The 24,741-nt window shown below is 56.9% G+C and overlaps 1 protein-coding gene across 1 annotated transcript; it reads right to left on the bottom strand.

Annotated features, from left to right (window-relative positions):
* Nucleotides 1–511: 511 nt before the first annotated feature.
* Nucleotides 512–24,327, bottom strand: MUC3A (mucin 3A, cell surface associated; the record flags this gene model as incomplete). Its single annotated transcript, XM_084616168.1, has 19 exons — nucleotides 512–844; nucleotides 1,844–1,923; nucleotides 2,404–2,528; nucleotides 5,553–5,720; nucleotides 6,285–6,456; nucleotides 7,428–7,496; nucleotides 8,004–8,137; nucleotides 8,735–8,796; nucleotides 9,230–9,348; nucleotides 10,319–10,444; nucleotides 10,829–12,417; nucleotides 13,846–15,960; nucleotides 16,496–16,667; nucleotides 17,199–17,258; nucleotides 17,735–17,868; nucleotides 18,464–18,525; nucleotides 18,960–19,078; nucleotides 20,607–20,732; nucleotides 21,117–24,327. 19 exons carry the CDS (start codon nucleotides 24,325–24,327, stop codon nucleotides 809–811), a joined length of 8,679 nt encoding a protein of 2,892 aa, XP_084472294.1. The 3' UTR covers nucleotides 512–808.
* Nucleotides 24,328–24,741: the final 414 nt, after the last annotated feature.

Genomic DNA, 24,741 nt, shown 5'->3' on the forward strand with positions numbered 1-24,741 from the left:
GAGGCAGCCCCCTCCCGGGGGTGGGGAAATCTGATCCAGGGGCGTCCCCCTGCAGAGCAATGAACCTGGCCAATGCCTTTTGCCTTGCTCTGCTCTAGCGTGGCTTCTTCCCCTGGACGCCTGGGTCCCCTGTCTTCACTGAGAACCCCCTCCCAGCTGGAAATGGGCCATCCTCACTTCCTCTGGATGCCTGGGTCCCCTGGCCTCACCCCTTGGGAACGCAGCCCCCATTCCCCCTACCTCCATCCCGCCCCTGTTTGCTCAGGGCAAAGGAAACAATTGGAAATCAACACCACCCCCACCCCAGAAATCGCCAGCAGAGGGGCTTGGTGCCAGCCAGCACCTTCCTGGCCTGCCCATTCTTCCTCTTTGACAAACGATCCGCTGAACCCGCTGTGCAAACAACCTCAGTGCGGCCAGCCAGGGCCTGGGAAAGCTCCACCCGTGCACCTGGCTGCCAAAGAGGAACACCCCGCCCCCAGACACAGGCAGAGTTGGGGACGCTACCAACTCCTGCCCCACTGCCAGGACCCCAACTACCACCAACAGCAGCACTGCTCGGTGCCTGCCAGTCCCCGGGAGCTCAGCAGTGCCCAGTCCCGGATCCGCTGCGTCCCTGTCCCACGGGAGGGTCTTGGCAGCAGAGAGTGACTGGCCTGGTGGTGGCTCTGGGTTCACGTCTGGCCTGGGCCCCCCGGCCTCAGCTCCGCAGGTCTGACGGGTGCAGGTCCCCGGGGAGCAGCCTCCTCCAACAGCTACGGCCGCTGGATCAGTCCTGGATGTCGCAGGCCAGACCAGCTGCCGGGACTCAGATACGGGTCACCTGGGGCCGGGCAATTTGCGTCTGGGGGAAGCAGAGCCAGCCTGGGTCAGACAATGCGGAGAGCCCAATGCCCCTCACCCCCGACCCGCAGCTAGGGTGACCAGGTGTCCAGTTTCTGGCCGGAACACCCGGTCAGAAAGGGACCCTGGTAGCTCCAGTCAGCACCCAGTCATGGTGCTGCAGGACTAAGGCAGGTGAGCCCCTACTTCTCCTGGAACAGCGCTGCGCCCTGGAAGCAGCCAGCAGGTCCAGCTCCTAGGCGGGGGTGCCACAGGGCTCCACAAGCTGCCCCCGCCCCGAGCACTGGCTTTGCACTCCCATTGGCCCGGAACCATGGCCAATGGGAGCTGCAGGGGCGGTGGCTGTGGGTGAAAGCAGCATGCAGAGCCACCTGCCACACCTCCGCCTAGGAGCCGGACCTGCTGCTGGCCGCTTCTGGGGTGCAGTGCAGAGTCAGGACAGGCAGGAAGCCTGCCTTAGTCCCCACACGGCACCGCTGATTGGGAGCAGCTGGAGGTAAACCCATGCCCCAACCCCCTACCCTGAGCCACTCCCAAACCCAGAGCCCCCTCCTGCACCCCAAACTTCTCATCCCCAGCCCCATCCCAGAGCCTGCACCCCCAGTTGGAGCCCTCACCTCCCCAGCATCTCAACCCCCTGCCCCATCCCAGTGCTCCCTCCCACACCCTGAACCCCTCTGCCCCACCCCCTAGCCTGGAGCTCTCTCCTGAACTCCTCAACCCTCATCCACAGTCCCACCCCAGACCCTGCACTCACTTCCTCCTGCACCCCAATTTCCTGCCCCAGCCCACTGAAAGTGTGTGAGGGTGGGGGAGAGTGAGCCACTGAGGAAGAGAGGGAATGTAGTGAGCAGGGGGCGGGGCCTTAGGGAAGGGGGGGCCCCAGGGAAGGGGTGGGGCTAAGGTGTTCATTTTGTGCAATTAGAAAGTTGGCAACCCGACCCACAGCCTCTGCTAGCCCAGCCCTGGGCTCCCCCCAGCTCTGCCAATGGTCAGGTACCTGCAGAGATGTGTCTACTTTGTCCAGGGAAGGCCGGAAGGACGAGGAGACTCTGTGGCTGCCAGTGCCTCCCTCAGTCCCTGCAAGAGGCCCCAGAATGGGATGAGCAGTTACCATTTGGGGGGCCAGTTTCCTCCACCCTCGGCTATCCCAGCACTGCTGCCCCTGCCCCACTGCACCCTGGTCCCCTGACCCCACCCTGCCATGCACTTTCTCCTGCCCCCATTCCATCCCCTCCCTTTCCCAGCCCCCCTGCTCCACCCCCGCCGGCTAAGGTTGCCCCAGAATCAGCCCTTTGTGGCAGGATCGGCCCCGGGCACCCGCTGCACCTGGCCAGTACCTTGGGTTCAGGCTCCTCCCAGATCTCCCAGTTATTTGTGCCTCGGAGGTGGCAGCCAAACCCCTTGCCCAGCCAGCCCCCTTCCACCCAGACCCTCTCCCAGCGCCCACCGCTCAGCACCCCTGCAGAGCACGAAGGAGCCAGGCCAGCAGAGTGGAGAGGGGAGGCTGAGGTCAGCCTGGCTCACTGAGGCCCAGAGCCGGGGGACGTGGCTACACACCTGGGATGTTACCAGTCCAGCTGGGTGCAGTCGGGGTCCTGGCAGTGATTCCCTGGGGTGGCGCATTCCACTCCCACTCCTCGTTGTTGTACCACTTCTCCTGACTCTCCTCCAGGTCCGCCACACTGCAGAGAGAGCAGCCATACCGCCCGTCAGCCCCAAGGCCCAGCCCCCCACAGCCCTCGGCATGTGCACTCCGGGGGGGCTGGCTGCCACATACCCACCTCCAATTTCCACCCCCCCCCCAAATGTCTCAGATTCTCTGGTTTCAAAACCTGCCAGAGCCTGGCGCAGCCTGTCCTCGGTACAACCCCAGCACGGCCTGGCGCACAAAGCCTGTCTGAGAGGATCGGCCTCTGGACTCGCCCCAAGCCACGCGGTCTGCAGCAAAACTGTGGCGAGAACCCAGGAGTCCTGAGTCTCAGCTCGGGGCCCTGGCTCCCCCAGCTCACGGCAAATCCCTCTTCTCCCATGCCTCAGTTTCCCACTCCATGAAATCCTTCCCTACCTGACGGGGGCGGGGCAGGGGGAGAGACTAAAATCTATTGGTGACTCCGTGGAGCCACCCAGATGCCACAGTGATGAGGCCAAGAAAAGGTCACAGATTCATAGAATCATAGACGATCAGGGTTGGAAGGGATCACAGGAGGTCATCTAGTCCAACCCCCTGCTCAAAGCAGGACCAATCCCCAACTAAATCATCCCAGCCAGGGCTTTGTCAAGCCCAAGCTTAAAAATGTCTAAGGAAGGAGATTCAGAGCATTCAAGGCCAGGAAGGACCATGAGTCTGAGCGTCTGTTTAGCCCGGGCCAGCAAATCTCACCCACTCAGAGAGCTGTGTCTTCCAACCACCTCTGGAGAGACTGGCCCCTCCGTTCCCCTGGCCCTGTCGGCCGCCCTGCTCCTCACCCCGGCCAGCTTGAGATCCTCTCTCTTGGGCGTGGCTGGACGTTGGGGTCTGACCCGTGCCTGACCCCAGGGTGTGACGAACGTGGGCGTTCTCTGCAATATCATTCTGAACACTCTGCAGGACTCGGCGCCTGTGCCCCTGTCATCGCCCCCCCGGGGGGAGGGTTTGCATTCGACACACCTGCCCCCGCTGGCTCTCAAGGCAGCAACAGTCCTAGGCTCACCGGAAAGACCAAACCCCTCTCTGGCCCTCTGTCCTTCCCAGTGCAGATTATCTGGGGCAGAGGGGGTTGACAAAATTGGATTTTGGGGGGTCAAAAAACACTCATTTCTCAAAACGGGGCATAGGAAAGTTTCAGGCATCCATGCAGTTTTTGACTTTGGGGGGGAAAAAGGGTCTGAAATTGTACTGCCCCAGTTTGCCATTTTCCAAAAGAAACCAACGAACTAAAAAAAGGATCAAGTTTTCCGGTTCCCAACTTTTCATGGGGATGTTTCAAAGACCGAAAATGGTTGAAACCGAACTATCCCAAACTGAAATTTCGGGGGGTGGGGGGTGGTATTTTCAGTTCAGGGAATTTTCTGAGGTTTCCATCAAGTAGGGGCAGAGAGGTAGTTTTCCCTCTGTGCCTAGCCTGGGTGCGACCATGGCTGAAATCAGTGTCTCAGTTTCCCCTTCTATGAAATCCTTCCCTACCTGACTGTGGCAGGGGAAAGGAAGGGAAAAGACCAAAATCCATGAATCTGAGCATCTGTTGCCCGTTCTAGCACCCACAGTTCCAGCCAGATGGTGATTAAATCACAGAGGGGTCAGAGAAGAGTCATGAGAAGGATTAAAAACCTTGCTTTCGAGTGACAGACTCCAGGAGCTCTGTCTATTTGTTCTCCTTAACCTCTCTGAACAAGACAAGAGGCAATGGGCTTAAATTGCAGCAAGGGAGTGTGACGCTGCACTCCATATGATTTTAAGAAAATATGCTAATGAGTGTGAATATAATGTCACTGGAATATGCTTCATGCAAAAGGTCTCTTGTGAGGTTTCATGACAAAGCTTATAATCTACGGAGTGTGGTCATCCTATTTGTATGAATGTATCACTCTTGTATCTGAAACTAGAAATATGAAATATAACTCTGAGGGCCGATTGTAATTATGCAAAATGTGGGCCATTAATGGTGGTTTGGAATCTTGATGGCGCCCAGCAGCCAGGACAATTGACTGTGGATGGCTCTGTTTGCAGGCAGGCCTTCCTGTGAGCCAGACCAGGAAGAATGGAGGCTTAGGGGACTCATAGGATATGTGACCATAACACCTGGTACTGGAATCCATCTTAAACATAATGCTTTTCCATTTAGAAGGAGGGGTGGGGATCCAGAGAGACAAAAGATTCCCGCCCTGTGCCAAAGCTATAAAAGTGAGAGGAGCAGGACAAAGGGGGCGGCAGTCATGAGAAATCCCCTAGTGACCACTTGAGCTGGAACAAGGGCTGTACCAGGGGAAAGGATCGGGCCCAGACTAGAAAGGAGTCTAGCCTGTGAAAGAAGCTTATTGGAACTATATTAGGCTTAGACGTGCGTGTTTTTGTTTTATTTTGCTTGGTAACTTACTTTGTTCTGTCTGTTATTACTTGGAACCATTTAAATCCTACTTGTTACTAATTAATTAACCCAGAACAAGTCATTAATACCTGGGGGAGCAAACAGCTGTGCATATCTCTCTATCAGTGTTACAGGGGGCGGACAATTTATGAGTTTATGCTTTATACAGAGTAAAACGGATTGACTTGGGGTTTGGGTTCCACTGGGAGCTGGGTGTCTGGGTGCTAGAGACAGGAGCACTTCTTAAGCTGTTTTCAGTTAAGTCTGCAGCTTTTGGGGGACGTGGCTCAGACCTGGGTCTGTGTTTGCAGCAGGCTGGCATTTCTGGCTCAACAAGACAGGGTATGGAAGTCCCAAGCTGGCGGGGAAAATGGGATCAGAGGTAGTCTCAGCACATCAGGTGGCAGTCCCGAGGGGGTCTCTGTGACCAAACCCATCACAAGGAGGTTTAAATTGACATCAGGAAACACTTCCTAACTGTCAGAGTGGTTAAGCCCTGGAATAAATTGCCCAGTGAAGTGGTGGAATCGCTGTCCTTGGAGGTTATTAAGAGCAGGTCAGACAAACCCCTGTCCAGGATGGGTTAGATCCCACCATGCTGTGCCTCCCAGGCCCCGCCTGCCCCAGACCCTCCCCCCGTACCTGTGCTTGCCACTCCAGTGCCGACGCCAGCCAAGGCAGATGGCCAGGACAAGAATCACCAGCAGCAGCACGACCAGGCCGAGCGCCACCCCCACTGCTACGCCCACCTTGCTCACGACTTGTTCGCAGTGACTGCCCGTGAACCAGTACCAATCTGAGTGCTGGCAGCTGCCAAGAGAGGGGGAGGCCATCAGGAGTGTGATGCAGTGAGGACACCTGGGTTCTCTCCCTGGCTCTGGGAGGGGAGCGGGGGCTGATGGGTCAGAGACAAGGGGCTGGGAACCAGGAGTCCTGAGTTCTCTCCCCAGCTCGGAGAGGGGAGTGGGGGCTGGTGAGTTAGAGAAGGGATGGCTGGGAGTCGGGACTCCTGGGTTCTCTCCCCAGCTCTGGGAGGGGAGCGGGATCTCATGGGTTAGAGCAGGGGTAGGGGTTTCCGATGTCAGAAGTGTGGGAAAGGGACCCCTAACCCCATTCAGCAAGGGACAGTCCCAGCCCCAGTACTGAGGCTCAGGCCTGACCCAAATCTGCCCAATGCTCCCCAGGAGCAAATGCTGAAGAGGGGGGTGACCAGCCCTGTGCCCCAGTGACCCCCCTCCCATTTTTTGCTGCTCCAGAGTGTGGTGTTCCGACCAGCTGCGGGTGCCTTTCACCCAGGTGTTGCAGCCGGCCTCCATCCCCCTCCCCAGCCACAGTTGAGTTCCCCACACCTCCACCCCGGGCGGTGACACTCACTAGCAGGTGGGTCCCCCCAGCTGGATGTAGCAGTACCCCCGGCCGTTGCAGGCATAGGTGTCGGGGTGGTGGATGCTGCAGTTGGAGACGCACATCAGCTGCCCCAAGACATTGACGGGCAGGAAGTATTTCTGGTAGGACTGGCTGATGGTCGAGTTGTTCAGACACACACCTGGGGAGACAGGGCCAGAGCAGGTAAGCACGGGAATCCCCCCAGTTCCAGCTGGGCCAGCCCCAGAACCGCCCTGCAGGAAAACACGCTGGGGCTCTGGTTCCGTCCTGAGGTCTCCAGACCCCCCCCTACTGCCCCCCAAGAGCCAGCAGGAGTAGATACCGGCCTTCCCAGGATGCTGGAGGCAGCGGGACCACCCGTTCTGGGTCTCCCGCACTGGGATTCTTTTTCTTGAACATCCTCCCTGTATAAAATGTCACCCCTTGACCTTTCCTCCCAGTGCAACATATTTCCATTCCCCCCAGTTATGTGAAATTTTGTATGGGATGGGATTTCCATTTTCCGGCCAATGCTACTTGGCCTCAGGCAGACCTTGGGGCAGCAAGTTCCCCTGGTTGTCATCAGTTGGGAATTTGCTGCCTATGTCAGTGTTAACACACAAACAAGGGGGCATCTGACATCCGCATTTGTCCGTTCTCTTTAGAGGCCGGCGGAATGCCCCGAACAGCCAACAACAATTGGTCTTCATTTTCCTTCCTGGTTTGAAAATCTCTCGGCCGAATTTCCCATCCTGGCTGCTCTGTGCTGTTCGTGACTCCATAGGCTTCGATCGCAGCTCCATTCCCAGTGAGATGGCCGGACGCCAAAGTGAGACAAGGGGACCCTGGAAACGGGGCACCACGTCTGTGACGCTGGGGGCTGATTAACCAGGGGAATCAACTCACTAGTCCCAGTGGTGGAGCCTCCGCCCCTTGGGGGGGCGCAGTCTGACCCGCAAAGGCCCAGGCTTCCGGCAGTGCTGGTAACAAAGCGGGGGACGAATTTCCCAGGGGCCGTGCTGGAGTCTCCACCCATGTTACAGCAAAAGAAAGAGGTTTTTCTAACAGACCTGGGAATTACTCTGGAGGCAGGTATCTGGGGATCAGGCCAGATGGTCCCCGCCCCACCGCCTCTCCAAGACTGCATCTCACCTGCCATCATCAGGGGGACCGTGTTGACGTGCGTTGCGTTGGCTTTGAAGCACAATTCCTGCGACTCAGCTGAAAGAGAAGATCCAGGCCCGTAAGTGGCGCCCCTCGGCATGGACCCTGGCGGCTTTCCGCCTGGGGATAGGGGTGGGGAGCAGCGAGGACCCCAGGGCTGGGCCAGCAGCCATGCCGCTGGAGCTCTGGGAGCAGGCGGGTGTGAACTATAGGGGTGCCACGAGCGCTGGTCCTGGGGGGCCCATGTCTGCGCAGGGGGGCAGGCCCAGTTGGAGGCCAAGTGGGAGAAGGGGCTAGCCACTCTGCGGGACAGATGCAGCGGAGTGAGAGGGGTCTCCGTCATCACCCCAGGGGGGGCTCTAGAGACCCCCTAGGCTGGCTGGCGCCTCCTGAGAGCCCAAGACAGATGCAGGAAACACAGCAAGGACGGCATGCAAGGCTCCGCAGGGAAGGGATGAGACGCCAGGCCTGCGGCTGGCACCTTGCAGCGACCCCAAAAGCTGGATGGCCAGCGCCGGGCCCGCAAAGGGGAGGCCGGCTGGCCAGGCGAATCGCGGTACACACCCGGAGAGGCGCTGGTGCAATTGGTGGCGTTCAGCCGCGCTCTGACGTTGGCCACGGCCTGGGTGTACACACTGGTGTAGTTGGCGTAGGGCACGTCCAGGACCACGCGGTGATCCACCACCACGCTGCCCTTGCTGTGGGAGGAGAACGAGAGGAGAAAACTCATCAGGGGGCCACCGGATGACACCACCCCATCCCCAGGGTTGCCAGGCATCTGGGTTCCAAGAGGAAGGCCTGGTCGAAAGGGGACCCTGGCAGCTCCGGCTGGCACTGCCAACCACTTGGTGAAACGTCCGGCCGGCGGTGCAGTGCGGGTAAGGCAAGCTAGTCCCTGCCTGCCCTGGGACACCGCACTGCTCCCAGAAGCTGCCGCCAGGTCCCTGCAGCAACATGGCACATGGGTGGCCCGTGAGGCTCCATGCACTGGCCTCGCGCCTGCAGGCATCACCCCCACAGCTCTCATTGGTGGAGGTTCCCGGCCAATGGGAGCTGCGGAGCCAGGCCTCGGGCTGAGCGTGGAGCCTCACTGGCTGCCCATGTGCCTAGGGGCTGCAGGGACATGGTGACAACTTCCTGGAAACAGCGGCAAGTGCCACAGGGACCCCCCCCACCCTGAACCCCTCCTGCACATGAACTCCCTGCCCCAGCCCGGGGGGGTTGGTATTGTGTGACTAGAAAGTTGGCGACCCTTTCCCCCACCCCCACCATGGGGCCCGGGCCCCACACCTCACCTCAGCTGGATCACCTCGATGCTGAGGAACCCAGGCACCGTCTCCCTGTAGATCGGGTCCATCTGCAAGAGAGTGGGCTCAGCACGGTGGGCGCAAAGTGCTCCCCCTACTCCATGGAGCCCTGGCCCCCTTCCCTGCGCTCCGCACAGACCTGCCCTGCTGCAGCAGCTGTCCCCCACCCAGCAGAGACCCTGCTCCCCCAAACCAGTGGGATGCTCCTTCCTCCAGACTGCCTTGGACCTTCCACGGCTCAACCCAGCCCCAGGGACCATCCCCCACCTGCCAAAGCCCCAAACCTCCCATAATACATTGCATCGGGCCCCTGCCCCTAGGAGACACCGTGGCTCTCTGCAATGGGGCACTGCCTCCACAGACCCTGCAATCTAACCCCTCACCGGCGTGCCAGACCCCAGCTCTGCCCCCACTACAGCAGTTCCCCGTTCACCCACAGCTCCGCGCGTTCTCCCCAGCCCTCCTGAGTCCGGTCTCCCTCACCCGGGTACGGAAGATTTCCTCAAACTCTTTGAACGCTGTGGACTTTGGATCCTCCATGCTTTCGGAGAAGTTCATGTTTGTCACCACCACGGTGACATTGATCTCCGCCTTCACCACATCTGCAAATGGGAAACAAAGTGCAGCTTTGGCAGCCCCGAGCGCTCACGAGCTGGGGAGGATGAGCGCTGACTCGCCAGGCTGGGTTTAAACACCACAAGATAGGGGCAGGGGTAATTAAAGAGCCAAATGAGTTTGGCTCCTCTTCTGAGCCTCTAAAGTAGGTCCATCATTGGAGAATCCAGGAACGGCCGGCTGGAAAGGACTCCGAGTTCAGATCCACACGCTAAGCCAGGACCAGTAATCCCAGCCCAGCCCTGATGGGTGTTTGTCCAACCTCCTTTGAGAAGCCTCCAGAGATGGGACCCGCCCGTGGCACCTGTTCTGGAGCCGAGCTACCCTGAGAGCCAAGAAGCGTTTCCTAAAACCCAACTAAGCTTGGCCCTGCTCCAGATTAAGCCCCTTGGTCCTTCTCCTGCTTTCAGGGGCCCCGGAGAACAACTGACCCTCTACGCTCAGACCAGCCCTTCCCTGACCAGCAGGCCGGGCTCAAGTCCCCACCGTCCTCCACGCTAACCACGCCCAAGTTGAACCTCGCCCCCTAGGTCGGGTTTCTAGCCCTCGAATCGTCCTCTGGATGGCCACTCCCCCGTTTCCCCCAGCTCCCCTAATGCTCCCAGAGCTGGCCACAGCACCCTAGCTCGGGGCTTCCGGAGCCAACAGAGCAGGATGACCCCCTCCCCTGTTCACATACCCTGGGTTGATATTAGCCGTTTTTGCACCCGTCTCACATTTGCTTGTGCGATGCTCTTGCAAAAAAGACGAGTGTCAGTCACGGGTCGCAGGAACAAACACCCCGGTAAAGCCACCAGGGTTGCCGATGCAGCCAACGGCACCGTGAGCCCGGAATAGGGGCTCAGGAACCAAACCCTTGGGAACAAGCCGCTCTGCGAGAATGGGTACCCAAAAGGCTCAGGGACTGACAGTCCAACAGGAACCCACAGAGCGATGGGGGAGGCCAGAGCCACTCACCGATGTTGATGTTGTTCATCACCGTTTCGCACCGCTCCCCTGTAAATCCCGAAAGGCAGAGACACTTGTTCGCAAGGGGGGTCCCTCCATTCTGGCACCTCAGGGGCTCCAGCGTGGTGGCGGGAGCTTCAGGGGAGCAAAGAGAGAAATGGGACTGAATGAGGACATACACCTGAAAGGGACCCCTCGCCCGGCACTGAGATGCGGCCACCTCTGGGGTGAGCATGGGAAATGGTAATGGTTTGCCACAAGTTTCTAGCCAGGAATTAACTTCACATCCCAGTTAGCCACTGATGTGGATGATGTGATTTTTGTGTGTGACAGTAACCCCTGCATGCCCCAAACCGTAAGGAGGACCCCATCGTGCTGGGCACTGCACCTGCCCCGACTGAGATACGAGACCCCACGGTGCTGGTCAGTGGCTGAGCCAGGAATAGAGTCTACGGTTCCCAATCTGCCGCCCCTACCTTCCTCGCGGAACCCTGCTCCCCATAGAAACCCACAACTCACCCGCAGTGGTTGTGGTGCCAGTGGGGTTTGTGGGGTGGCTGCTGGTCCCTGGGATTTTGGTTGGCACAGTCACGGAAGTACTTGTGCTGCTAGACTGCGTCTGAGTCACAAGGCTGGTCACGGTGCCGGGTTTCCTCGTGGGAACCGAAGAACCTGTCGAGACGGAAAGAGGAGGCGCCATGGACCTTGTAGAAGACACTTGACTTGTTCCTGGCTCGGACGTCATCATTGTGCGAGAGATGCCGGAGATGGACCCTGTGCTGGTAGGCGAAAAAACAGTCGTGGCCAACGTTTCCTCGTGGCTGGTGGATTTGGTTGGGCTTGGAACAAAACGGGTTGTCGTTGGCAGTGTCTCATGGTGGGTGGATGCCGGAGGACTTGAGTAGGAAAGTGTTGTTGCCAGGGTGGTCTCGCTGGTGGTGGATGAAGATATGGTTGGATAGGACTCTTTTGTCTTTACGGTAGACTCAGTGGAAGATGTGGTCACAGGCGGCTGAGGAGAGACTGTCGTCAAAGTTGTCTGTCGGCTGCTGAATTCCTCTGTGTTAGGGACAGAAAGAGTTGTTACTCCTCTACTTGCAGTACTTGTGAATTCAGTCGGAGCTGGATGGAGAGGGGCCGACGTCACGGTTGTCTTCTTGCTGGTGAATTCAGGTACAGTTGTATGGGACACAGATGTCATGGTGCTACTCTCGATGGAAGATGTTGGCACAATGGGCTGAGAGGTGGCTGTTGTCAAGCTTGTCTCACTGGTGGAGATTTCACTTCTGGCAGGCGCAGAAAGAGTGGTTGCCAGTGTCGTTTGGTTGTGAGTGAGTCCTGTTGCTGGGACATAGGGAGTTGAGGTTACGGTGGTCTCATTCTTTGGGAATTCAGTCATAAGAGTGGAAGGACTAGTTGCCTTGGTTCTCTCATTGGTGCTGAATTCGGGTAGGGTTGTATGGGACACAGATGCCATTGTCCTACTCTCCGTGGAAGTTGTCACGACAGTTGGCTGGGATGTGACTGTTGTCAAGTTTGTCTCACGGGTGGAGCTTTCTGCTGCAGCTGCCACAGAGAGTGTGGAAGACCTTGTGACTTCAGGAACCGTTGACCCGGAAAGACTTGTTGCGAGTGTTGTTTCATTAGTGGGGACTTCAGACATGGTTGAATAGCGCCCAGTTGTCTTTACAAGGCTTGTTGCCAAAGTTGTCTCCTTTCTGGTGAACTCAGACACAGCTGAGTGGGAGGGAAACGTCACTGAAGGGCTCTGAGAGGAAGGGGTGGTCAGAGCTGGTTGGGAGGTGGCCATTGTAGAGTTCGTTTCAAGGGTGGAGATTTCAGGTGTAACAGGTACAGAGAGAGTTGTTGATATCGTGGTCTCAGCCTGGGTAGATTTTGAAGCCGTTTCTACAGGAAACCTAGTTGCCATGGTAGTCTCACGGCCTGTGAATTCTGTTAAAGTCAGATGTGGAGGAGTTGTCGCTGGGAGTGCGGCACTGGTAATGAATTCAGGAACTGTTGTGTGTGACATGCTTGTCATGATGGCACTCTCAGTAGAAGATGTTGATACAACTGCAGAGTTAGTAGCTCTTGTAGCCGCTGTCTCGCTGGTGGATATCTCAGATGTAGCAGACGCAGAGGGTGTTGTTGACAATGTTGTTTCACTGTTGGTCAATTCTGCTGAAACTGGAGCAGAAACCGTTGTTGCCAGAGTCGTTTCCTTGGCTGTGCTTTCAGAGAGGGTTGTGTTGGAGACAGAAGTCAAGAAGGTGCTCTGGGTGGAAGAGCTGGGCACCGTTGCCGGTGAAGAGGATGTTACTGAGGTTGTCTCACTGTTACTTGTTTCCATTGTGGTATGCCCTGAAGAAGGTGGTATCACATTGTGTGTGGATGTCTCTGTCATTGGAAGAGAAGGAGTGCTTGCCATGCTAGTCTCTGTCCTTGGGAATTCAGTACCAGTTGGATGGGGTGGAGCCAATGTCACGGTTGTCCCATTGGTGGTGAATTCAGACACCGTGGGGTGTGTGAAACTCGTCCTTATCGGACTTTCACTGGACGATGCTGTCAGAGTTGACTCGGAAGCAGTCATCAGACTTTCCTCCCTTGTGGAAATTTCGGCTGTTCTCGGGACCGGAAGAGAGGTTGCCATGGGAGTCTCACTGTTTGTATATTCACTAAAGGTCGGGGGAAGAGTTGTTGTTGTTAGGGTTGTCTCACTGGTGAAAGTTTCAGGTAGTGTTGGGAGAGAGACACTTCTTGTTATCTCCCTGGAAGATGTTGAAACAACTGCCGAGTTAGTAGCTCTTGTAGCCGCTGTCTCGCTGGTGGATATCTCAGATGTAGCAGACGCAGAGGGTGTTGATGACAATGTCGTTTCACTGTGGGTCAATTCTGGTGAAGCTGGAGCAGAAACCGTTGTTGCCAGAGTCGTTTCCTTGGCTGTGCTTTCAGAGAGGGTTGTGGGAGAGACAGAAGTCAAGAAGGTGCTCTGGGTGGAAGAGCTGGGCACCGTTGCCGGTGGAGAGGATGTTGCTGAGGTTGTCTCACTGTTACTTGTTTCCATTGTGGTATGCCCTGAAGAAGGTGGTATCACATTGTGTGTGGATGTCTCTGTCATTGGAAGAGAAGGAGTGCTTGCCATGGCAGTCTCTGTCCTTGTGAATTCAGTGCCACTTGGATGGGGAGGAACCAATGTCACGGTTGTCCCATTGGTGGTGAATTCAGACACCGTGGGGTGTGTGACAGTCGTCCTTATGGGACTTTTACTGGACGATGCTGTCAGAGTTGACTCGGAAGCAGTCATCAGTCTTTCCTCCCTTGTGGAAATTTTGGCTGTTCTCGGGACCGGAAGAGAGGTTGCCATGGGAGTCTCACTGTTTGTATATTCACTAAAGGTCGGGGGAAGAGTTGTTGTTGTTAGGGTTGTCTCACTGGTGAAAGTTTCAGGTAGTGTTAGGAGAGAGACACTTCTTGTTATCTCCCTGGAAGATGTTGAAACAACTGCAGAGGAAGTAGCTCCTGTAGCCGCTGTCTCGCTGGTGGATATCTCAGATGTAGCAGACGCAGAGGGTGTTGGTGACAATGTTGTTTCACTGTTGGTCAATTCTGGTGAAGCTGGAACAGAAACCGTTGTTGCCAGAGTCGTTTCCTTGGCTGTGCTTTCAGAGAGGGTTGTGTTGGAGACAGAAGTCAAGAAGGTGGTCTGGGTGGAAGAGCTGGGCACCGTTGCCGGTGAAGAGGATGTTACTGAGGTTGTCTCACTGTTACTTGTTTCCATTGTGGTATGCCCTGAAGAAGGTGGTATCACATTGTGTGTGGATGTCTCTGTCATTGGAAGAGAAGGAGTGCTTGCCATGGTAGTCTCTGTCCTTGGAAATTCAGTACCAGTTGGATGGGGTGGAGCCAATGTCACGGTTGTCCCATTGGTGGTGAATTCAGACACCGTGGGGTGTGTGACAGTCGTCCTTATCGGACTTTCACTGGACGATGCTGTCAGAGTTGACTCGGAAGCAGTCATCAGACTTTCCTCCCTTGTGGAAATTTCGGCTGTTCTCGGGACCGGAAGAGAGGTTGCCATGGGAGTCTCACTGTTTGTATATTCACTAAAGCTCGGGGGAAGAGTTGTTGTTGTTAGGGTTGTCTCACTGGTGAAAGTTTCAGGTAGTGTTGGGAGAGAGACACTTCTTGTTATCTCCCTGGAAGATGTTGAAACAACTGCCGAGTTAGTAGCTCTTGTAGCCGCTGTCTCGCTGGTGGATATCTCAGATGTAGCAGACGCAGAGGGTGTTGATGACAATGTTGTTTCACTGTTGGTCAATTCTGGTGAAGCTGGAGCAGAAACCGTTGTTGCCAGAGTCGTTTCCTTGGCTGTGCTTTCAGAGAGGGTTGTGGGAGAGACAGAAGTCAAGAAGGTGCTCTGGGTGGAAGAGCTGGGCACCGTTGCCGGTGGAGAGGATGTTGCTGAGGTTGTCTCACTGTTACTTGTTTCCATTGTGGTATGCCCTGAAGAAGGTGGTATCACATTGTGTGTGGATGTCTCTGTCATTGGAAGAGAAGGAGTGCTTGCCATGGCAGTCTCTGTCCTTGTGAATTCAGTGCCACTTGGATGGGGTGGAGCCAATGTCATGGTTGTCCCATTGGTGGTGAATTCAGACACCGTGGGGTGTGTGACAGTCGTCCTTATCGGACTTTTACTGGACGATGCTGTCAGAGTTGACTCGGAAGCAGTCATCAGACTTTCCTCCCTTGTGGAAATTTCGGCTGTTCTCGGGACCGGAAGAGAGGTTGCCATGGGAGTCTCACTGTTTGTATATTCACTAAAGGTCGGGGGAAGAGTTGTTGTTGTTAGGGTTGTCTCACTGGTGAAAGTTTCAGGTAGTGTTGGGAGAGAGACACTTCTTGTTATCTCCCTGGAAGATGTTGAAACAACTGCCGAGTTAGTAGCTCTTGTAGCCGCTGTCTCGCTGGTGGATATCTCAGATGTAGCAGACGCAGAGGGTGTTGATGACAATGTTGTTTCACTGTGGGTCAATTCTGGTGAAGCTGGAGCAGAAACCGTTGTTGCCAGAGTCGTTTCCTTGGCTGTGCTTTCAGAGAGGGTTGTGGGAGAGACAGAAGTCAGGAAGGTGCTCTGGGTGGAAGAGCTGGGCACCGTTGCCGGTGGAGAGGATGTTGCTGAGGTTGTCTCACTGTTACTTGTTTCCATTGTGGTATGCCCTGAAGAAGGTGGTATCACATTGTGTGTGGATGTCTCTGTCATTGGAAGAGAAGGAGTGCTTGCCATGCTAGTCTCTGTCCTTGGGAATTCAGTACCAGTTGGATGGGCTGGAACCAATGTCACGGTTGACCCATTGGTGGTGAATTCAGACACCGCGGGGTGTGTGACAGTCATCCTTATGGGACTTTTACTGGACGATGCTGTCAGAGGAGACTGGGAAGGAGTCGTCAGATGTTCTCCTGTAGCTGTCTCTGAGGAACTCGTGTGTGTGCTTCTCTCTGTGGTGGCTACAGACGTCTTTGGGACAGGAGCTGTGGCTGAGCTCGGTGGCTCTGTGCTGGACCGAACCGCTGTGCTGTGTGCTGTCTCCCGTACTGTGAACTCAGCTGTTGTTGGCATCGACTGGGTCCCTGCTACTGTCGTGGTCAGCTGACTGAGTGGGGAAAATTACCATGGCTTCATCACTCATGGAACCAATTACAGATCATGCCTTTCCCATGGGCCGCTGCTGAGTTACCCACCCCACGTTCTGCAGTGCAACCCCGCCTGACACCGTGCTGGGGCAGCGTGGAAATCACTGACTGGCAGGGGACAGCACCCGCTGCTGAGCCCCTGCCCCGCTCCCTGCCCCACGATGCCCGCTAGTGCCCCACTTGGGCCAGCCCTACTTGCTGGGGGAGAGCGCCCGCTGCTGAGACTCCACCCTGCTCCCTGCCCCACAGCATCCCCTGGCAAATGCGCACCCTCTGAGCCCCCCACTCCCTACAGCTCAGGCTCCCCACTTCTTGTGGCGCAGCACCCCCAGTTACCACCATGCTGAGGCGTTGGGCAGTGACCCATGGAGGAGAGCATCCCCTGCCCTGCCTGGCTTTGGAGAGCTCATTCGCGCACGGGACACAGCAGCAGGGAGGCAAGATGTCTCTAGCTCCAGCAGAAAGCAGCCCCCTTTGGGGAGGTGTGTGACTCACCGGCACTGGGGTCCCTGAGCCCCAAGGTAGCACTGCTCCCCTGCTTTGCAGAAGGGGCCGTAGGGGCTGTGGATGCTGCAGTTGGAGATGCACATCAGCCCGTTGCTCACGTTCAGCGGGAAGTAATATTTCTGGTACGCCGCGGGAATGATGGAGTTTTTCTGGCAGACCGCTGGGGGGGAGGGCGAAAGCCGAGGCAGGTCAATACCACAGGAAACCAACCCACCTCCCTCTTCCTTCCTGGATGCTCAGACACTGCTCAGCCAGATGCGTCCCAAGGGACCCTCCAAAACAGGAACCGGTCCCAGAGAGCGACTGGATCCCGGGCTACAGGGGAGAAGGCATCTAACACCTGGGAGCCGCGCTTCGCCCGATTCAGACTGCACGGAACATGGGCATGGCGGCCAGAACGGCCTCCCCGGGGAGCTGCTGGATTCCCGGAGCATTTAAATGGAGCCTGTGTGACTCCAAACGCTCTGCACTCGCTCAGCCGGACGCAGAGATCACTGGGGTCCTTGCATCTGCCGGCCAGACCCTTAGCTGCGGTGAATCCGCTGTCAAGCCACAGGCATAGATTCAGCTGTGATGCAAGTTCGCTCCAGCTGCGTCTCTGACGTTACAAACCAACAGGACCGGCCCCTGACGTTATCCTGGGAGAGCAGGGAAGGGGGTGACGGGCAGAGACAGAGGCTCTGGGTCTTACCTGCTATGTTCAGATTTACCGAGTTGACCTGCGTGGCTCCAGGTTTAAAGCACAATTTGTCTGAAAACAAGAGAGAGGGAGACCCAAATGTGAGTTGCAGCATCTGCGATTTGGGGGGGATCTGGCTCCAGGTTTGTGCATGTTTCCAGCCATGTTGGGGAGCAGGATGCACGCTGGAGGCCGAGCGGTTAGAAGGGGCCGTTCACAGTCCAGCATGCTGAGCGCCCACAGCCCTAGCGCGGTGGAACCCCAACGCCTGGGAGAAACTAGCCGGTCTGCATGACAGATGCAGCGGAGCGAGGTGGGGGTCTCCTTCATCTCCCCGGGGGCTCTGGAGACCCCCTCGGCTGGCTGGCGCCCCCTGGGAGCCCAAGAGAGATGCAGGAAACACGGCAGGGACGGCATGCAAGGCTCCGCAGGGAAGGGATGAGACGCCGGCTCTGCGGCTGGCACCACGCAGCGACCCCGAAAGCCAGATGGCCAGCGCCGGGCCCGCAAAGGGGAGGCCGGCTGGCCAGGCGACGCGCGGTACACACCCGGAGAGGCGCTGGTGCAATTGGTGGCGTTCAGCCGCGCTCTGACGTTGGCCACGGCCTGGGTGTACACACTGGTGTAGTTGGCGTAGGGCACGTCCAGGACCACACGGTGATCCACCACCACGCTGCCATTGCTGTGGGAGGAGAAGAAGAATAGAAAGGCCGTCAGGGGCCACCGGATGACACCACCCCATCCCCAGGGTTGCCAGGCGTCCGGGTTCCGAGAGGAAGGCCTGGTCGAAAGGGGACCCTGGCAGCTCCGGCTGGCACTGCCGACCACTTGGTGAAACGTCCGGCCGGCGGTGCAGTGCGGGTAAGGCAGGCTCGTCCCTGCCTGCCCTGGGACACCGCACTGCTCCCAGAAGCTGCCGCCAGGTCCCTGCAGCCCCATGGCACATGGGCGGCCAGTGAGGCTCCATGCACTGACCTCGCGCCTGCAGGCATCACCCCCACAGCTCTCATTGGTGGAGGTTCCCGGCCAATGGGAGCTGCGGAGCCAGGCCTCGGGCTGCACGTGGAGCCTCACTGGCTGCCCATGTGCCTAGGGGCTGCAGGGACATGGTGACAACTTCCTGGAAACAGTGGCAAGTGCCACAGGGACTCCCCCACCCTGAACCCCTCCTGCACACGAACTCCCTGACCCAGCCCGGGGAGTTTGCTTTTGTGCGACAAGAAAGTTGGCGACCCTTTCCCCCACCCCCATCATGGGGCCCGGGCCCCACACCTCACCTCAGCTGGATCACCTCGATGCTGAGGAACCCAGGCACCGTCTCCCTGTAGATCGGGTCCATCTGCAAGAGAGCGGGCTCAGCACGGTGGGCACAAAGTGCTCCCCCTACTCCAGGGAGCCCTGGCCCCCTTCCCTGCGCTCCGCACAGACCTGCCCTGCTGCAGCAGCTGTCCCCCACCCAGCAGAGACCCTGCTCCCCCAAACCAGTGGGATGCTCCTTCCTCCAGACTGCCTTGGACCTTCCACGGCTCAACCCAGCCCCAGGGACCATCCCCCACCTGCCAAAGCCCCAAACTTCCCATAATGCATTGCATCAAAACCCCTACCCCTAGGAGACACTGTGGCTGTCTGCAACGGGGCACTGCCTCCACAGACCCTGCAATCTAACCCCTCACCGGCGTGCCAGACCCCAGCTCTGCTCCCACTACAGCAGTTCCCCGTTCACCCACAGCTCCGCGCGTTCTCCCCAGCCGTCCTGAGTCCAGTCTCCCTCACCCGGGTACGGAAGATTTCCACAAACTCTTTGAACGCTGTGGACTTTGGATCCTCCATGCCTTCGGAGAAGTTCATGTTCGTCACCACCACGGTGACATTGATCTCTGCCTTCACCACATCTGCAAATGGGAAACAAAGTGCAGCTTTGGCAGCCCCGAGCGCTCACGAGCCGGGGAGGACGAGCGGGGGCTCGCCAGGCTGGGTTTAAACACTACGAGATCGGAGCGGGGGTAATTAAAGAGCCAACTGAGTTTGGCTCCTGTTCTAAGCCTCTAAAGTTGCTCCATCATTGGAGAATCCAGGAACAGACAGGCTGGAAGGGAGCCTGAGTCCAGATCCTCACGCTGAGCCAGGACCAGTAACCCCAGCCCAGTCCTGACGGGTGTTTCTCCAACCTGCTCTGAGAAGCCTCCAGAGACAGGACCCGCCTGTGGCACCTGTTCTGGAGCCGAGCTACCCTGAGAGCCAGGAAGCGTTTCCTAAAACCCAACTGACCTCGGCCTTGCTCCGGATTAAGCCCCTTGCTCCTTCTCCTGCCTTCGGGGGCCCCAGAGTACAACTGACCCTGTCCCCTCAGACCAGCCCTTCTCCGACCTGCAGGCCAGGCTCAAGTCCCCACCGTCCTCTACGCTGACCACACCCGGGTTCAACCTCGCCCCCTACGTCGGGTTTCTAGCCCTCGGATCGTCCTCTGCATGGCCACTCGCCCGTTTGCCCCCAGCTCCCCTAATGTGCCCAGAGGTCGCCACAGACCCATGGCAGGGGGCTTACCGGCACCAACAGAGCAGGACGACGCCCTCCCCCATTCACACACCCTGGGTTGATATTAGCCTTTTTTGTACCTGTCGCACATTTGCTTGTGCGATGCTCTTGCAAAAAAGGCGAGTGTCAGTCACGGGTCGCAGGAACAAACACCCCGGTAAAGCCACCAGGGTCGCCTGGTAAAGTAAAGCTGCTCCAGGTCAATTAAGACACCTGGGGCCAATTAAGAACTTTCCAGAAGGCAGGGAGAAGGCTAGGTTGATTGGGACACCTGAAGCCAATCAGGGGCTGGCTGAAACTAGTTAAAAGCCTCCCAGTTAGTCAGGTGGGTGCGCATGTCAGGTGCTGTGGGAGGAAGTTGTGCTGTTGGAGAGGCTGCGTAGTACACACCATATCAGGCACAAGGAAGGAGCCCATGAGGGAAGGGTGAAGTGGAGCTTGAGGAAGTGAGGGCTGCTGTGGGGGAAGTAGCCCAGGGAATTCTACATGCCATGTTTCTAAAAGGTCAGCTGCCATAGTTGATACTATTAGGGTCCCTGGGCTGGAGCCCGGAGTAGAGGATGGGCCTGGGCTCTCCCCCACACCTTTGCCACCTGATTAATCACTGAGACTGGGAGACGACAGAGACTGTGCAAGGAAGGAAACTTCTCCTCACCTTCCTTGCTGGCTTATGATGAAAATGGTTCAGTAGACTGTGACCCATGTCTCGAGAGAAAGAAGGGTTACGTGGAGGGTCACAGTGAGCCTCTGAGACTAGCGAAATCCGCCAGGAAATGCAGGACCCATGGAGGCAAGGACAGAGCTTTGTCACAGTCCCCAAAAAGCTCAGGGACTGGCAGTCCAACAGGGACCCTCAGAGCGATGGGGGAGGCCAGAGCCACTCACCGATGTTGATGTTGTTCATCACCGTTTCGCACCGCTCCCCTGTAAATCCCGAAAGGCAGAGACACTTGTTCGCAAGGGGCGTCCCTCCATTCTGGCACCTCAGGGGCTCCAGCGTGGTGGCGGGAGCTTCAGGGGAGCAAAGAGAGAAATGGGACTGAATGAGGACATACACCTGAAAGGGACCCCTCGCCCGGCACTGAGATGCGGCCACCTCTGGGGTGAGCGTGGGAAATGGTAATGGTTTGCCACAGGTTTCTAGCCAGGAATTAACTTCACATCCCAGTTAGCCACTGATGTGGATGATGTGATTTTTGTGTGTGACAGTAACCCCTGCATGCCCCAAACCGTAAGGAGGACCCCATCGTGCTGGGCACTGCACCTGCCCCGACTGAGATCAGAGACCCCACGGTGCTGGTCAGTGGCTGAGCCAGGAATAGAGTCTACGGTTCCCAGTCTGCCGCCCCTACCTTCCTCGCGGAACCCTGCTCCCCATAGAAACCCACAACTCACCCGCAGTGGTTGTGGTGCCAGTGGGGTTTGTGGGGTGGCTGCTGGTCCCTGGGATTTTGGTTGGCACAGTCACGGAAGTACTTGTGCTGCTAGACTGCGTCTGAGTCACAAGGCTGGTCACGGTGCTGGGTTTCCTCGTGGGAACCGAAGAACCTGTCGAGACGGAAAGAGGAGGTGCCATGGACCTTGTAGAAGACACGTGACTTGTTGCTGCCTCGGACGTCATCACTGTGCGAGAGATGCCAGAGGAGGACCCTGTGGCGGTAGGCGAAGAAACAGTCGTAGCCAATGTTTCCTCGTGGCTGGTGGATTTGGTTGGGCTTGGAACAGAACGGGTTGTCATTGGCAGTGTCTCATGGTGGGTGGATGCCGGAGGACTTGAGTAGGAAAGTGTTGTTGCCAGGGTGCTCTCGCTGGTGGTGGATGAAGATATGGTTGGATAGGACTCTTTTGTCTTCACGGTAGACTCAGTGGAAGATGTGGTCACAGGCGGCTGAGGAGAGACTGTTGTCAAAGTTGTCTGTCGGCTGCTGAATTCCTCTGTGTTAGGGACAGAAAGAGTTGTTACTCCTCTACTCTCAGTACTTGTGAATTCAGTCGGAGTTGGATGGAGAGGGGCCGACGTCACGGTTGTCTTCTTGCTGGTGAATTCAGGTACGGTTGTATGGGACACAGATGTCATGGTGCTACTCTCGATGGAAGATGTTGGCACAATGGGCTGAGAGGTGGCTGTTGTCAAGCTTGTCTCACTGGTGGAGATTTCACTTCTGGCAGGCGCAGAAAGAGTGGTTGCCAGTGTCGTTTGGTTGTGAGTGAGTCCTGTTGCTGGGACATAGGGAGTTGAGGTTACGGTGGTCTCATTCTTTGGGAATTCAGTCATAAGAGTGGAAGGACTAGTTGCCTTGGTTCTCTCATTGGTGCTGAATTCGGGTAGGGTTGTATGGGACACAGATGCCATTGTCCTACTCTCCGTGGAAGATGTCACGACAGTTGGCTGGGATGTGACTGTTGTCAAGTTTGTCTCACGGGTGGAGCTGTCTGCTGTAGCTGCCACAGAGAGTGTGGAAGACCTTGTGACTTCAGGAACCGTTGTCCCGGAAAGACTTGTTGCAAGTGTGGTTTCATTAGTGGGGACTTCAGACATGGTTAAATAGCGCCCAGTTGTCTTTACAATGCTTGTTGCCAAAGTTGTCTCCTTTCTGGTGAACTCAGACACAGCTGAGTGGGAGGGAAACGTCACTGAAGGGCTCTGAGAGGAAGGGGTGGTCAGAGCTGGTTGGGAGGTGGCCATTGTAGAGTTTGTTTCAAGGGTGGAGATTTCAGGTGTAACAGGTACAGAGAGAGTTGTTGATATCGTGGTCTCAGATTTTGAAGCCGTTTCTACAGGAAACCTAGTTGCCATGGTAGTCTCACGGCCTGTGAATTCTGTTAAAGTCAGATGTGGAGCAGTTGTCCTTGGGGGTGCGGCACTGGTAATGAATTCAGGAACTGTTGTGTGTGACATGCTTGTCGTGATGGCACTCTCAGAAGAAGATGTTGATACAACTGCAGTGTGAGTAGCTGTTGTCGCCGCTGCCTCGCTGGTGGATATCTCAGATGTAGCAGACGCAGAGGGTGTTGTTGACAATGTTGTATAACTATTCGTGAATTCTGCTGAAACTGGAGCAGAAACCATTGTTGCCAGAGTCGTTTCCTTGGCTGTGCTTTCAGAGAGGGTTGTGGGAGAGACAGAAGTCAGGAAGGTGCTCTGGGTGGAAGAGCTGGGCACCATTGTCGGTGAAGAGGATGTTGCTGAGGTTGTCTCACTGTTGATTGTTTCCATTGTGGTATGCCCTGAAGAAGGTGTTATCACATTGTGTGTGGATGTCTCTGTCATTGGAAGAGAAGGAGTGCTTGCCATGGTAGTCTCTGTCCTTGTGAATTCAGTGCCACTTGGATGGGGAGGAACCAATGTCACGGTTGTCTCATTGGTGGTGAATTCAGAGACTGTTGGCTGTGTGATTGTGCTCGCATCAGCCGTGGAACTCAGGTTTGAAATGCTGGGTATGGAGACAGACTCAGAGAGGGTGCTGGACTCAGATGTGAGGGTCAGGCTGGAAACCCTGGGTGTGGAGACTAACTCCGAGACGGTGCTGGACTTGGATGTCAAGGACAGGATCGAAGCACTGGGCATGGAAACGGGCTCGGAGACGGTGCTTGACCCAGCCATGGAGGTCGAGCTGGAAGCACTGGGTGTAGAGATGGACTTGGAGATGGTTCTGGTCTCAGCCGTGGAGGTCAGACTAGAAGCACTGGGAGTGGAGAAGGACTCAGACACTGTCCTGGCTTCTACAGTGGAAGTCAGGGTGGAAGCTCTGGGCGTGGAGATGGATTGGGGGACAGTGCTGGACTCAGCCGTAGTGGTCGGGATGGAAGCGCTGGGTGAGGAGACGGGCTTGGAGACAGTGCTGGACTTGGCCATGGAGATTGGGCTGGAAACACCTGGCATGGAGACGGACTCGGAGACTGTTGTTGAGTGAGCCATGGAAGTCAGGCTGGAAGCTCTAGGTGTGGAGACGGACTCAGAGTTGGTGCTGGTCTCGGCCACAGAGGTTGGGCTGGAAAAACTGGGCGTAGAGATGGACTCAGGGACAGTGCTGCTCTCGTCCGTGGAGGTCGGGCTGGAATCTCTGGGAGAGGAGACAGACTCGGAGCTGGTGCTGATCTTGCTTGTGAAGGTCGGGCTGGAAACTCTGGCTGTGGAGATGGACTTGGAGTTGGTGCTGGTCTCGGTCACAGAGGTTGGGCTGGAAGATATGGGGGTGGAGACGGACTTGGAGACAGTGCTGGACTCGGCCATGTAGGTCAGGCTGGAAGCTCTGGGGGTAGAGACGGACTCGGAGCCGGTGCGGGTCTGAGTCACAGAGGTCGGTCTAGAAGTGCTGGATGGAGAGATGGACTCGAAGGTGCTGGTCTCAGCCACAGAGGTCAGGCTTGAAGTACTGGGCGAGGAGACGGACACAGAGGAAGTGCTGGTCTCGGTCCTAGAGGTCAGGGTGGAAGCGCTTTCCGTGGAGACGGATTTGGAGATGGTGCTGCTCTCGGCCGTGGAGGTCGGGCTGAAAGCTCTGGGCAAAGAGACGGACTCAGAGCCGGTGCTGGTCTGAGTCACAGAGGTCGGTCTAGAAGTGCTGGATGGAGACGTGGACTCGGAGGTGCTGGTCTCGGTCATAGAGGTCGGGGTGGAAGCGCTTTGCGTCGAGATGGACACAGAGGCAGTGCTGGTCTCGGTCCCAGAGGTGAGGATGGAAGCACTATGCGTGGAGATGGATTCGGAGTTGGTGCTGGTCTCGGTCCCAGAGATCGAGGTGGAAGCACTTTCCGTGGAGATGAATTTGGAGACAGTGATGGACTCGGTCCTAGAGGTCGGGGTGGAAGCTCTGGGCATAGAGACAGACGCGGAGACAGTGCTGATCTTGGCTGTGGAGGTCGGGCTGGAAGCTCTGGGCGAGGAGATGGACTCGGACACGGGGCTTATCTCGGTCCTAGAGATCGGGGTGGAAGCACTTTGCGTCGAGATGGATTTGTAGACAGTGCTAGTCTCGGCCATGGAGGTCGGGCTGGAAGCTCTGGGCGAGGAGACAGA

Source organism: Lepidochelys olivacea (genome assembly GCF_965140295.1).
Source record: "Lepidochelys olivacea isolate rLepOli2 genome assembly, chromosome: 28".
Lineage (NCBI taxonomy): Eukaryota > Metazoa > Chordata > Testudines > Cheloniidae > Lepidochelys > Lepidochelys olivacea.